Genomic DNA, 14,022 nt, shown 5'->3' with positions numbered 1-14,022 from the left:
TCCAAGTCATGAAAGGCAAGTACCTACATCCAAGATTGCTCTATCCAGCAAAGCTATCATTTAGAATGGAAGGGCAGATACAGGAGTTCATCATCACCAAGCAAACTGTCAATACTCCACACTATTAATTTCTAAGCGCCTTTCATATCTTTTATCATTTGGTTGAATGAAGTTTTGCAAACCTCTCTGTGCTTTGATGGGACCTTCTTTAATAAGTTTGGTGACCTAACAGCTCAGGGCTTACACAGGGAGGGTGGGCTCACTAGAGCTTCTGCATCATGAAATTATTCCTACCCTCACTTTGATGATTCATGGATGTTTCCTATTTATTTTTAATTTTTTTAAATCCCTATTTAGTTTTCCTGATGAGTTACACACAAATTCTTTTTTCACTTGATTATTTACAGCTTTCATTCTCAATAAACTTCAGTGAAAGCGACATTATATTTTACTATCTCGGCATAAATAAAAATGATGCTATTTATTTTAAAGTTAATAAGAAATTTAAATTATCATTATACTGACCTTTTAGATCTTTCAAAATAACTTTGCCCTGTTCAAATTCTTGACTTAGTTTTAACATGTTTGTAGTATAACTACTCTAATGAGAACTTTCATGGAGTTTCAAGTTAATTATTCGATAGAATCTTCAAAGATTTTATGGCGGTCATGGTGGAAATTGGCTTTTGCTGAAAGACTGAGATTTTGATATAAACCAACTTCCTTAATCCACTGAATAAAGTGTACCCACTCTAATAGTATCCACATGTGTGCAACATTACACATTCCCAGTTCACATGGAAAGATATCACTTTCTGGTGCAACTTTAACCTTTTCTTGACTAGGAGTTTATTTTCTGGGAGTTTATTTAGTGCTCCACCTAGAACAACAAAATCTTCAGGGTATACTTAAATTTCCTTTGCTGTAGAAAATGCATCTACCTAACATATTTTTTGTCTAGCTTTATACTAATACACTTTTCAAAACTACATAAATACATGTGTATGGTTTTAAAGATTATTTTCATGTCCTAAAATAGTGTTAATTACCAAATAGGTCAAATATGAAATTAGCTAACATTTACTGATCACTTACACTGAACTAGGGAAGTCATGCAAAGATTAACCATTCTACTATTTTTATTTTACAAATGGAAGAAAGGCTTAAAACATTAAGAAACATCACAAAATAAGTATCGTAAGAGAATTAAATACAGTTCACAATGAGTCCAGGGCTGTGCTCTCAACCACCCCACTGTGCTGGCTCCATTATCATTTAAAGGAAGGTGAGTGAAATCACACTTTCCATGTGCAGAAGGATAAAAATCTGCCAGCCATAGCTACCCAATAGTAATAGCAACCACCTTACATTTAATTGTCAATTTAAATAATGTTCCAACATGCTCTCAAGCTCTGTGTTATAGGATTTAGACCCAAGTAAGTTCCCTTTTTACCTTGAATGGAACTTAAGAACTATCATTCAAGATTATGTGAGGGAATTTAATCACCCTTATGGTTTAATTAGAAGTGAGACTTCAAATGTAAAAAGCTATAATCATTTAAAGGATTCAGGGAGCTACACGTAAAACTATAAATTATCCTCATAAAGCAAACAATCGCCAGTGAATACACAAGCTAGAGGCAGCCTTCCTGAACTCACCTCTGCTCAGGATTCAACTCAACTGGGGTGATTTTGCATCCCCAACAATATTTGGTGATGTCTGAACACATTGTTGTTTGTCATAACTCGGAAGGTGCTACTAATATCTGCAGAGGCCAAAGAGGCTGCCATTATCTTACCATGGACAACAAAGAATGATCTGGCCTTAAGAGTTAATGGTGTGATGTTGGGAAACCTGAACTAGAGTGTTCCCTTCAACAATTTTCTGTACAAACCTATATGGATGGAATATTTTAACTTATTAATATAAACTCATTGGTAATTATCATGGGAATAAATAATTTTCCTTATGAAATATAACTGGAGAAAAAATAGCTATTACAAACCACCATCCAAAGTTTTCAAAAATTATAAGCATTTAGAACTCAGACCATTTCTCCCAAGAGTCAAAACTTCCCACCATGTTGTAGAGACACAGGTCTCACAGGCTCAGCAACCAAAATTTCTCAGACATATTTACCCCAAGGATTTTCGTTGACATTTTCCTTCAACTGACTGAATCAATAACCAAACCAAAGCTATAATCAGGATCTAGAAAAGCATTGTGGAATACAACGTTACAAATATGTCATCAAAGGCCTTAAAGACGTTAAAGTGAACTCCAAGACATCTTCCCTTCTTCCATGAAGCTCTTCTGTAAACAGTTTTCTACGTGAAGCATTCTATAGTTTTCTACATCTACAATAGTCTCTGCCTTCACTGAAAACAAACTCTATAAAGCTCAGCACTCTGGGTGCCATTTATTCTTCTCTCTGGTCATTACCCCCATGTCACAAAAACAGAAGACACCCACCTGTGCCATGACTTTACAAAGCCACTTGGGTTCCACAAAATATAAGTTACTTAACTGTAGTGCTGGGTCTTGGAAATGAAGAAGGACCCCTGTGGTAAAAAAAAAAAAAAAAAAAACAGTGACACATGAAATCTAGAATATACAAATGTCAAGAGAGAAAGAGGATCTGGTCCGGCCTCCTGTTTTACAGAGGAGAAACCTACAGCACAGCCACTGGCAGGGATGGGACCATAACGGGGCATCCTGGAGCTCTAAAGTCCCCATATCACAAAGAAGAATTGTTTGAATGACAAACAATGATTACATATAAGCATGTTTGAGACAATGCCCTATGTTACAGAGCCCTATGTAATTAGTAAATAATTACTAATTATTTTCAAATAAATAGAAATCCACAATTTTCTTTATGACTTTCTAAATGTACAATACAAAAACACATTTATTTTCAAATACAGGTAAGAGACAGAATGTCCGAGGAAACTATCAGTTTAAAAATGATGGGAAGAAGGAACAAATTATAATCCCCATGGAAAACTATTTTTCATAAAGTAGGATCTAGGGATCAAAAGCAGTTCCCCAGCCACTTACCTTGGGAACACAAGTCAACTCACACGTTTCTGGGGAGGTTATGCTGATTGGGTCCATACGTGGCACTGAAGTCAGGTTGCAAGTTGCTAACTGTGCTATTGGGCTGACAGTGTGTGATGTAATCGAGCAAGATATGCCGCTCATGGCTGAATCATCTGAGGCAACCAGGTTCTCAAAGTGCCCAGAGAGGTCATTCCAATAATAATTCTCTTTCACATCTGACAAGCACCTCCCACCATGAGAGGGTATTTCCAACGCTCAGAGCTCCACAGCTTCTGGCTCATGATGTCTAGTTCTAGAACCCACACATTTTAACTCTTGCTCTGAGACGCTCTCCACTGTTGCCCCTAGATGGTTTCCAACTCTTTTGTCTTATGACATGATACATGATTTAACACCAGTGCACCTGATGATCCTCCAAAAAGAAAATCAGCAGTGGCCTACTAAAGAATTCTGAAGCTACCCTGTTAAATACTCAATGTAAATTGTACCAAGGTTCAGATCCATTTCACAAGTGACCATAGCCAAGTTTTGGAAAATTCTGAAACAAATAAACACACAAACCTGACTCATTTAGGAAGTGAACTGCATGAGGAAGCTCATTTTCATCTAACTGCAGTTGATTTTCTTTCACAAGCTGTAATAATCGTTTCCGGTCAATTACAGGAAATTCAATGGGCACATTTTTACGCTCTGATAAAGTGATTTTCTCAAGTTCCACGTAGCAGTCTGGAATGAGCTGTCCGACAACAGGCTGATCTCGGATCTGTGTGATTAAAATGACAAGCTAGGAAAAATCCATTTTATTCATATATTTGTCAGGTGATTGGTAAATTCACTGCTCACAGTTTTAAAGAAAAGGTATATCATTCAGATGTATATTTTAACTTAAATCAAAATGTGATATAAAATCATTTAAACTGTGAAGGATAAATACAAGATATTAAAACAAGAACAAACACAGAAGCCAGTTTGGAAAGAACTATCAAATAAAATTGTACGGAAATATTTATCTAGCTATCCAGTAAATCCGTGGCAACACCAAGGAAAAATCACTAACTGAAAATACAAGATTTCATAGATATGCTAGCATAAGTAACCATTATCACAAGAACATTTATTTGAACTCGGTTTGTTAGATGACAATATACACACCCTCCAATAAAACATTAATTCTGTGCTTGTTCTTTGCAAAATGTTGTATTAGTGGAATGTACAGAAAAACCAGCCTGGGGACAGACATGATATTTCCTCACCTAAGCTATGCTTTTTGGTGAAAACTTAAACTTCAGAAAATAAAAAAATCATGTAAACACCCTGATACGAGAGGATGATTTTTGGTCTGTTATTCTGCATTTAATCACTACATACTATATACAAAATAAAACATTTTAAATGGTCTTAATATAATAGAAGTCTACAATTAAAGTCTTTTCCAAACTTTATTTCTTGAAAATCTAATTTAAATAAAAACAGAACTCTAACAGTGGTAACTGAAATGCCTTTGAGAACCACCAGGTGGCAAACTCTCTTCATTTCCAGACCTATGAATATATTCTTATATATTCTTTTTACCTGACAATATCAGAATCTCTACCTAAATTCTTAAACTAATTACAAATAGAAATTGGGTTTATAAACATACACATAAGATTTAACTTGCATTTTTTCTACTTGTAACTAGAACCTTTTTTAAATTTTAAATTTTTATTTATTGGTTTTAGAGAGAAATAAAAAGAGAGGGAGAGAAAGAGAAACATCGATTTTTTTTGTTTCACTTATTTTGCATTCATTGGCTGATTCGTGTATGTGCCATGTCCAGAGATCGAACCCGCAATCTGGGCGTATGGGGACAATGCCCCAACCAGCAGAGCACCAGCCAGGCTGTAACCAGAACCTTAAGGAACTTCATCTACAGCAGCCGTAACCATGACTTACATATTTACTACCAAACAGCAATTTGAAAGACTGTGTTCATAGATCCCTTGGCCCAGAAAATTAAATATAATTCTACTAATGTCAACATTTCATAATCCCTCTCTGCATCATTGATAAATTAAGAGAAAACAAAAACTTCAGATTAAATTTTATGCTTTAACCCAAAGAGGAAAACTTACATATAGAAATAAACAAGGGTTCTCACAGAAAGTGAGTCAGGAAGGAAAGGGAGGAATTTTATAGCGCTGGGCTCCAGGGCCAGTGAAGGATACCTTCCTGCTACCTGCCAATGGGCTGGACACATTGAAAAGAGCATTCTCGATATTAAACTCTGTTTCGTCCTATTTCTTGTCATTTGTGTCAGGTCATCAACAGTCAAGAAAAAGAAAACACACTTTTATTTTAGAGTCTGCCCAGATACATGTTAATAGGGGTGAGATGGTAAGGGATTAGAGAAGAGCCAAGATAAAGTAAGATGAAAAAAATGACAGTGCAAAAAAAAATGATCTCTAATAGGTCAAAAGCTGCTATTTGAATGCAGGTCGAAGCACCACAGGGAGGAAAAATATTCAAGTTCTGGCAGGCTCACTGGTTCTAGATCACTGGAGTTTTGCAAAATGATCAAACAAATTTTCAAACCAAAATTCTGGAATGATGACTCCATTAGCTACATACACATTTCTTCAAATGATATTTTTATTTCTCAAGGCATTTCTTTACTTTCTTTTATGGTGCAGCCTTCAGATTTCATTTGTAAACACAGGAAGAATCATGGTTTTATTGATTGGCAATGCAACCACTTTATCCACAGACGTTGCTTCAACTAAATTCAGGCTTTAAAAAAAAAAACAACTTATCTTCTAAGATGCCTTTTTACAGACATAATGTATGGTCCAACATAAATGATCAAAAGAGAAGATACTCAAATCATAAAAGAAAGAACAAAGGTCTGTAAGTATAGGTACAGTCTCAGAAGAAAACCACCTGAATAAAGATAATTTTCATTGGATCAATGAAATTTGTATATTTGTTTTTTTAAAGTCATGTTACTCTCTAATCATATGTCTCCTGAGGGAGTAGGAAAATCTGCAAAGAAGTAATATGCCATTCTTCTTATATAAAATGCCACCAGTGATCCACCATTACTAACCTTTTAGTGACTGTAATAAATGGGTTGAATGACACGAACATGCCAATTATCTCCATAAAGACCAGTGCATTTAAATGGCTCATTAGGTTTTGGAAAGGAGCATAATCTGCGGAAACGGAACAGAACTAAAGCTAACTGGTGGACACGTGAGAGCCAGGGCAACCATAAAATTTATCATCTGAACTGAAAGCTTGAGAAACATTCTGGGTCAGTCACTATCAGAGATCTCGCTAAGACTGTCCAGGCACAGCAGGACCTTAGTTACATGCCACGGCCTTTCTCATTAGTGTTAATGAGCTCAGCCAACAGGAACTAACAATGAAATTCACCATTGTGTTTGTCATATTAAAGCATTCAGGGCATTTTTCATGCAATTTACACCGTGCTGTCTGTAAAGCCCTAGGAAATTTCTTTCTAAGTATTAAAAACAAGTGTTCTGCCTGGTAACCAATTTATCTGTGTTTTATGAAACCTATGAATTACATTTGGTTTGCAAGAAGGGCACTTTAGAAATCAAAAACATTTTTCCCAAAATAAAAAAAAAAACCATTTGAATGAAATGAAAAACTGCTTAGGCAGTGTTGAAAATGAAATTAGCGATCTTGACAACCAAGTGAAGAAGCCATGTCACAATATTGAACCTAGAATGGGAACCACACGGACAAGAGGCATGAAGGAGCATCAAGATGAGCATGAAAAAAGGAGCAGATGAAGCAGATGAAAGGAGCAGATGAAGGAACAACAGGCCAGATCCAAGAGCAGAGGGGGAAGGGTTTTCAGGAACATCTATGAAGGACACATGGGCAAAACCAAAGCGGGTAGGATCAGGGGTGGAAAGTGGGGATGGCTGGGGTAGGGGGGGTGGGTAGAAACAACTATACTTGAACAATAATTTTTTAAAAGTTTAAAAAAATCCAATCGAAGACAGATGATCTTAATACCCTAGGACTCCCACTTATCTTGTTGACACATCACCACTACAGGAAGTTGGGAGAGAAAGTGCATCAGAAACATTTACTGAGATTCTCTTAGAAATATCCTCTCAGTCTCTCAGAACTTTTCTACTTCTCTCAAGATCCTCTAATTTTCTAATGTTTTTATTTTTAATTACAGGTGACATACAATATTACATTAGTTTCCTATGTATACCACAATGATTAGACACTACATAACTTACTAAGGGATCATCCCATTAAGTACCACATCCATACATAGTTATTGGAATATTATTGATTATATTCCCTATGCTGTCCTTTACATCCTGTGACTATTCTGTAACAACCAGCTGTACTTCTTAATCCCGTCACCTTTTCCACCCATCTCTCCAAAACCATTTCTATGACTCTGAAATGAAGTATGGCCTACATAACGTAATTTCAAAATGGAAAATACTTTAATAATATTGACAGCTATGAAAAATACCTCAAGCCTATATTTCTAAGCAGTTACATGGCATAAGAATTAATACATTACACTTATCTACTAGCCTACAGTAGGCATTAACTGCGTCACCTTGAAATTAAGGCTCTCATTTATGATGGTTTTCCGAAGTTTTGCCAAAGCGTCCGACTCCTCAGTGGCGTTCACAAAGTGGTAATCACGTATCGCGGGAAAGCCTCGCTTGTTCAAGAGTTCCTTGTTTATTTTACTGATACAGGCTTTGCGTTGCCGCTCATCTGCAACGTCCAAATGCGTGCCAACGAGAATCACCGGGGAGGAAGAAGCACGAGCCTGCAGGGAAGGCAAAAACACTCGTGGCTGTTTTTAAATCGAGACTGATCATATGCCCACTGAAATTCTCTCGAGTGGAAATGAAAAATTAAAAGACATCAAGAAGAAAATAACTTTTTTTCTTAAACCTAAGAAAAAAAGTAACCTCAAAAAATTTTAAGTCATTCTTATGCCCTTTTTTAATTCAATCACGACCACTCTTCAGGTGGCCCATGCAACAGTTGTAGCATATTTTCCTTTCCCATTTTTTTATTCTTTACAATGGGTTATTCTGTAAGTATGCTTTGACTTCAAAACAAGTATTTATTAAACCTACAAATTATTTCAAAGTGTCATAATGTAGTTTGTATTTTCCTTATAAATTATTTCAAAGTGTCATAATGTAGTTTATATTTTCCTTATCGGCAAACTCAATCTCTTAAATTAATTTCAAAGTCATTCTATTTAGAGTCCACAATGAGAAAACAAGCCACTGAAGGAAGTCAAAACAAAATACATTTTTTTAAATTATAATATGAGCTTGTAAAGAACAGCTGAAAACGTGACAGCAAGGGACAAACTGGAAAATAAGCAGAGATCCCCAGTGGAAGAGCATATTGTCAACGACACTTCCATTTATAAAAAGAAAAAAAAAAGAGCCTATTAATCTGGTATCATTTAAAAGTGTAAGAGCTGAAAGACTTCATACTAAATTGACACTGAAAACATAGGCAGTGATGTACAGACTGCTCTTCTTTTATATAACTTATTTTAAATTAGAAAAGTTCATATTCCATTTTTCAAAAATATGATAAAATACTCTAGCATGTATATTCTAATCTTTATGACAAGTACCTGCAATACTCACCAATATGGAACACATTATTTTCATGTCACAACTTAATTACTCTGAACACCTCCCAACTCAAAATTTCAGGGCTGCTGACTTTCTTTAGAAAAGAAAAAACTTTTAAAGCAACTGTTTGCCTAAAATAAATTGCCTTACATACAAAAAATAAGAATTATTCTGTATTTTCAAATGCTTAGAAGGGATCACCTTTATATTGAAGAGCCAAGGCTTCATCGCATCAACCTCGGCTTGCCCTTTGCTGAGGTCATAGACGGCGAGGTACAGGGACCGCGGGGTCATGAAGTGGGGGTGAGTGCTGTAGAATTCCTCGCGACCTAAAGAACATTGGAGACTCTGTTTTAGCCTTCCTTCTTTCAAAACAATTTTTTAAATGATGCTCTCCACTGTTTAGCACACAAAAAAGAGAAAAACAAACAACAATGTTTATAAAAACTATACTGATGGCCCTGGCTGGTGTAGCTCAATGGATTGGGCACAAGCCTGAGAACCAAGGTTCTCAGGCTTGATTGATTCCCAGTCAGGGCACATGCCTGGGTTGCAGGCCAGGTCCCCAGTATGGGGTGCACTAGAGGCAACCATACATTGATGTTTCACCCCTTCTCTTTCTCCCTCCCTTCCCCATCTCTCTAAAATAAATAAATAAATAAAATCTTTAAAAAAAAAACACTATATTGAATGTTTACTAGAGATCAAGAACTTTTAACCAAAGTGTTAGCTGCCCACCAAGTACTCAGCTTCAGCTGCCACCCACTAGGTTCTCACATCCCCTCCATGCACTGCTCCATTCTGCCGGCAAGAGTAATCCTAGGAGAAGTAACTGGCTTTGGAATCATTCCATAAGCTTCACTGGTTTCTTTGCAGTATTGGGACCAAAATATCAGTTATTTTTTAAAAACCTGTTCTAAATAAAAAAATCAATGTGATTTTAAAATTCTAGTGAAAAAAAATACCTGCAAAATCCCACACATTTAGAATGAGGTCTTTCTTCCTTTTGCCTTTTATTTGGATAGGCCAGTCTTTCACGTCTATGCCAACTGTGGGACTTTGCATCCCAAGTTCTGATTTCTTGGTTTTCATTAACTGCTGCAACAAGGTGGTTTTCCCACTCCCAGTATTTCCCACAATCATAAGTTTCATGCGGTTGTAGGGCACAGCCTTTTTTAACCTCTGTTGAAGAAACCTGGTATTAGAAAGACACAGATAAAACAATAAACTGATTAACAGTACATTTAAGATGCAGGTGAATTCTTGTGCACTAAATTATTTTAAATGTCAGACTTTTAAAATATAGTATGCAAAAGAATGCACAGCTCATATAAGCAAAATACACTTGTCCTTTGGTGCCCTGTTAATGCACATATTAGTGACGTCAGTGCAGTCCACAGTGATTGGCAGCAGGACCAAGTACAGTATGCGACACTATCACCATAAACACTCGAAAGGTGGAAATATGTTTGTCATATCCATTAGAATTTTATACATACACACGTACACAGAGATTTCTTCAAATAACACAAAGCCCCCCAAATTTTAAAGTATAAAATTTTACAAAGCCCATGTGACAGAGAAGCAAGACAGATTATATATGACTACTGTTATACTAAACCGTGATAGTGAGGTTATACTGGGTTCATTATATATGTGCAAGTCCATATACATGTATGGCATATATGATATGTATGCATATGTATGCATATATGTGTATATATGGGTATGGAAAGATCACATTGATTACATTATAAATTACTACATATAAGCTATTATATTATCAGCAGATAATATGTTGCTATTCTTAAAATCCTAATGTAAAAATAACTGAAACTACAAGTGCTGTGGGCAGCTAACAAAACCACCTTGGCATTAATAGGTTTTAAATGCTATCAAAAACATAATGGGTGTGTAAAGATATGTTTAACTATGTTAATATGTTGCCACAGTTTAAAATCAGAGAAGCTAACTAAACCATAAGTGAGTTTTAGATATTATTCTATTGACTGATCCAGTTCAATTACTTATTAGGTCTTTTACCAATAATCCTGATGTACTGACCAAAGGGCATAAAAACTCTCTTGACTTCTTTGACACTTTAGAAAATAAGATCTGACAGATCATATCTGTGCCTGCTCTTACTGAAATCAGTCACCTTTCACACTCCCCCAAAGTTCTGTTTCCATCACTAGTAGACAAGAAAATCAGTCAATGGTGTAAGGACCATTAACTGCTAAGAATTCACCACTCATTGAAAACATTCATCCTTTGAAAAAGCAAATGATGCCTATAATTTCTAAACTCTTCCAGGTCTCTGTCTTTTCAACAAATGTAAAACAAGGTTAAAGACATTTACTTATACGCTGGCTTAATAATAGCAAATAATAACTGAAAACCAGTTCCACTAAATGTTGTGTAATAATTAAACCAATTACCATATGAACACCTTTTCCAGTTTCAGCAGGGAAAAATTATGGGAAGTAATTATTTAGGACAAAGGGTAGTCATATTTAGTACAGCCTGAGACAAACTCCCTTCAAATTAGGTGAAGCTCAGGTGGACAGACATCTTTCCTCCCCAAAAGTTAAATGTGCATTTAAGAAAATTTAAGTAGAAGATAATCAGGGAAATACAGTTCACTTTGAAACACTGTTAATTGTGGGCCGGGCTCTGTGCCACGGGTCAGCTGGTGAGCAAACACAGCCATTGTCCCTGCCTGAGTGGATGTTATTATAGTCAAGGACACAATGAGAGGTGATAATTAAGCTGCAACCAGCCAGATGAACATAGAAAATCAAAATAAATGATTTTATGATTAGGTAACAATAAGACCAACAGGGTAAAAATGTAAGGAGTGCAATGAAGTCCATTATGAAAGATATTTAAAGTCTGTGAAGTGTAAGGACCAGGAACAGTGATACCTGGGAAGTTTTGGTGGTTTCAAAACTGGTCAGGGTGAGTAGGTTACTTATCCTCATCAGCAAAGTCAAAGTTAGTTACTTCATATCATGTAAGTAACTACAATGCTTTAAGACATAATAACATGTACCTATTTGCTATATGAAATGAAGCTTGAGAAGTTATTGTACTGTGCTATATTTCTTTAGATTGTATAATCAGTAACGAGAGACCAAATACTAATTTGCTCTTAGAGCCCATATACTCTAAAGAGCATGATAAGAAGAAGAAGCTATTCTCTCAACATTAACTTGGCTAAGAGAAAATGAGAAGCTCTCCAGTGGCATCGTATAAACCCATTCATATATAAAAGGCAAATGACACACAGTATATTAATGTTAAATAGTACTATACATTTTTTTCTATTTTGTAACTCTACATCCATCAAAGTCACAGAGGAAATCTGAAACGAACTTAATAGAAACAAATGGAAATAAAATGATCTAACCTTATGATGTCTTTGGCTTTACATCCTACATGTTTAAAATCAAAATTAAGACGTAGTTCATCCAAAGGAAGATCCCATATTTTGCTTAATTTCCCCATTTCATTGGGAAAGGATCTCAGTTCCAAGTTGTAACTAACATCAAGAGATGTCAGGTTTTCCAGACAGCCAATCTCGGGAGGAATCTTAATGAAAGAAAAAAGGACACATTCTGTTGGTAGGAAGGAGAACTCTGGCCACCAAGAAACAAGGTGCTGATGGGAGACCAGAAAGGACCGGCGCTTCCATCGGCAGTGTGCACGACCTTTCAACACGGTTCCAAAACCTTCCCAATGCTTGTCACGGTTTTCACTGTAAATGTTTAGCAATACTTACACCCAAAACAATCTATGTCAGTTATTTATAATCCTTGAACACCTATTCTCCCTTGGCGACACGTGTCTTCTCTTCGCAACATTGAAAGTAAATTTCTGTATTGCTTTCCAAATCCAGTCATCTGGGGCTTCAAGCCTGTTCCCTCACACTGTCTGGTCTTCAGTAAAACTAAAGGTCTGGTCATCACAAACTTGTATACGACTTTATACGATCGAAATACTACTAAATGTTTATTCTTTAGGGGGCACATTAACCAGAGTTCTTTTTTTCCCTATTCCAAACTTCTCATCTATATTCATTGTTTTAAAAATAAAGAACATTAATTTGTTGGCAAAATATCAGGTACCAAAAAATATTCAGTTATTCTGAACCTCACAATTTAAGATACTTAATTCTTTTTGGTTTTTATAAGCGACAGGCTTGAGCTTGGCCAAAAATTTAAAAAAAAAATTTTCCCCGCCCTGACTGGTGTGGCTCAGTGGATTGAGTTCTGGCCTGCAAACCAAAGTGTTGCCAGTTCCATTCCTAGTCAAGGCACATGCCTGGGTTGTGGGCCAGTCTCCCAGTTGGGGGTGTGCAAGAGACATCCACAAATTGATGTTTCTCTCTCACATTGATGTTTCTCTCCCTCTCTTTCGCCTTCCCTTCCCTCTCTCTAAAAATAAAGTAATGAAGCCTTTAAAAAATGTTTTTTCCCTGAGATGAATGGTTAATCAATTTTGGATTTGTAGCAGAGGCAATGGAGTGAAGCAGAGGAGGTAGGCCCACTCAGGTGAGGGTAGCATGCTGAAGGGATGGGGTAATTTAAGGATGTAGGAAAGAACGTCAGCAGAAAAACACAGCATAGTGTCAACTTTAGAAGCGCAGAGCATCTGAGAGTCTGTTAACAGATCAGAGATTTTAGTGATTAAATGACACATTTAATGCATTACACAAACTCATACTTAAATATATATATTCAGATAATTCAAAAATAGAGCACAAGAAAGTAATTTTGTATAGAAAGTAAGCATTGTTAATGTACTTATTTACCTTAGGATGGGTTTAGATCTTATTTAAAAAGTGGAAATATTAAATAACAGATTTTTAAGTGATAATTTTAAAGATGCAAATTATAAAAGCATGTTTTCGAATTGGCGATAATTTTAAGCAAATAAAGATGACTTCTTACCTCTTTGAGCTTATTATGAGAAAGATGTAGTTTCTCTACTCTAGACCATGCATGTGCTTTTTCACTCAAGTCCAAGATGCTGATCTGATTATGACTAAACAAGAGCTCCCTTAAGTTCAAAGATTTCCAGCATGCAGGGCTTGGTAGATACTGAATCTCATTGCTGCTCATATCTAAGGATCGCAAACTAAAACAATACAATGTTAAGATAAAAACCAAATGAGTATTTCCAAAGTACATGAAATTACATCATCAGTAACTTTCACTAGAGTGAGATAAGAACTTTAAAACTAACAGTATTTATATATAAATATGTATGTATGTATGTTTTTCTGTACATACAGGTATAAGAAGG

The 14,022-nt window shown here is 35.9% G+C and overlaps 1 protein-coding gene across 1 annotated transcript in view; it reads right to left on the bottom strand.

Annotated features, from left to right (window-relative positions):
• The window catches only part of LRRK2 (leucine rich repeat kinase 2), a 130,826-nt gene that overhangs the window by 42,280 nt on the left and 74,524 nt on the right, over window positions 1–14,022 (bottom strand). The window contains exons 27-33 of the mRNA XM_053661728.1: window positions 13,668–13,854; window positions 12,125–12,306; window positions 9,681–9,910; window positions 8,917–9,044; window positions 7,662–7,880; window positions 3,626–3,827; window positions 2,474–2,562 (exon numbers count right to left, since the gene is read on the bottom strand). Coding sequence (XP_053517703.1) covers window positions 2,474–2,562; window positions 3,626–3,827; window positions 7,662–7,880; window positions 8,917–9,044; window positions 9,681–9,910; window positions 12,125–12,306; window positions 13,668–13,854 — 1,237 coding nt within the window. The remainder of the gene's footprint in view (window positions 1–2,473; window positions 2,563–3,625; window positions 3,828–7,661; window positions 7,881–8,916; window positions 9,045–9,680; window positions 9,911–12,124; window positions 12,307–13,667; window positions 13,855–14,022) is intronic.

Source organism: Artibeus jamaicensis, unplaced genomic scaffold (genome assembly GCF_021234435.1).
Source record: "Artibeus jamaicensis isolate MK-2021 breed Jamaican fruit bat unplaced genomic scaffold, CSHL_Jam_final contig_233, whole genome shotgun sequence".
In the NCBI taxonomy this organism is placed as follows: Eukaryota; Metazoa; Chordata; class Mammalia; order Chiroptera; family Phyllostomidae; genus Artibeus; species Artibeus jamaicensis.
Note: the sequence above shows the minus strand (reverse complement) of the source record. Positions and strands in the feature narration are given on the sequence as shown.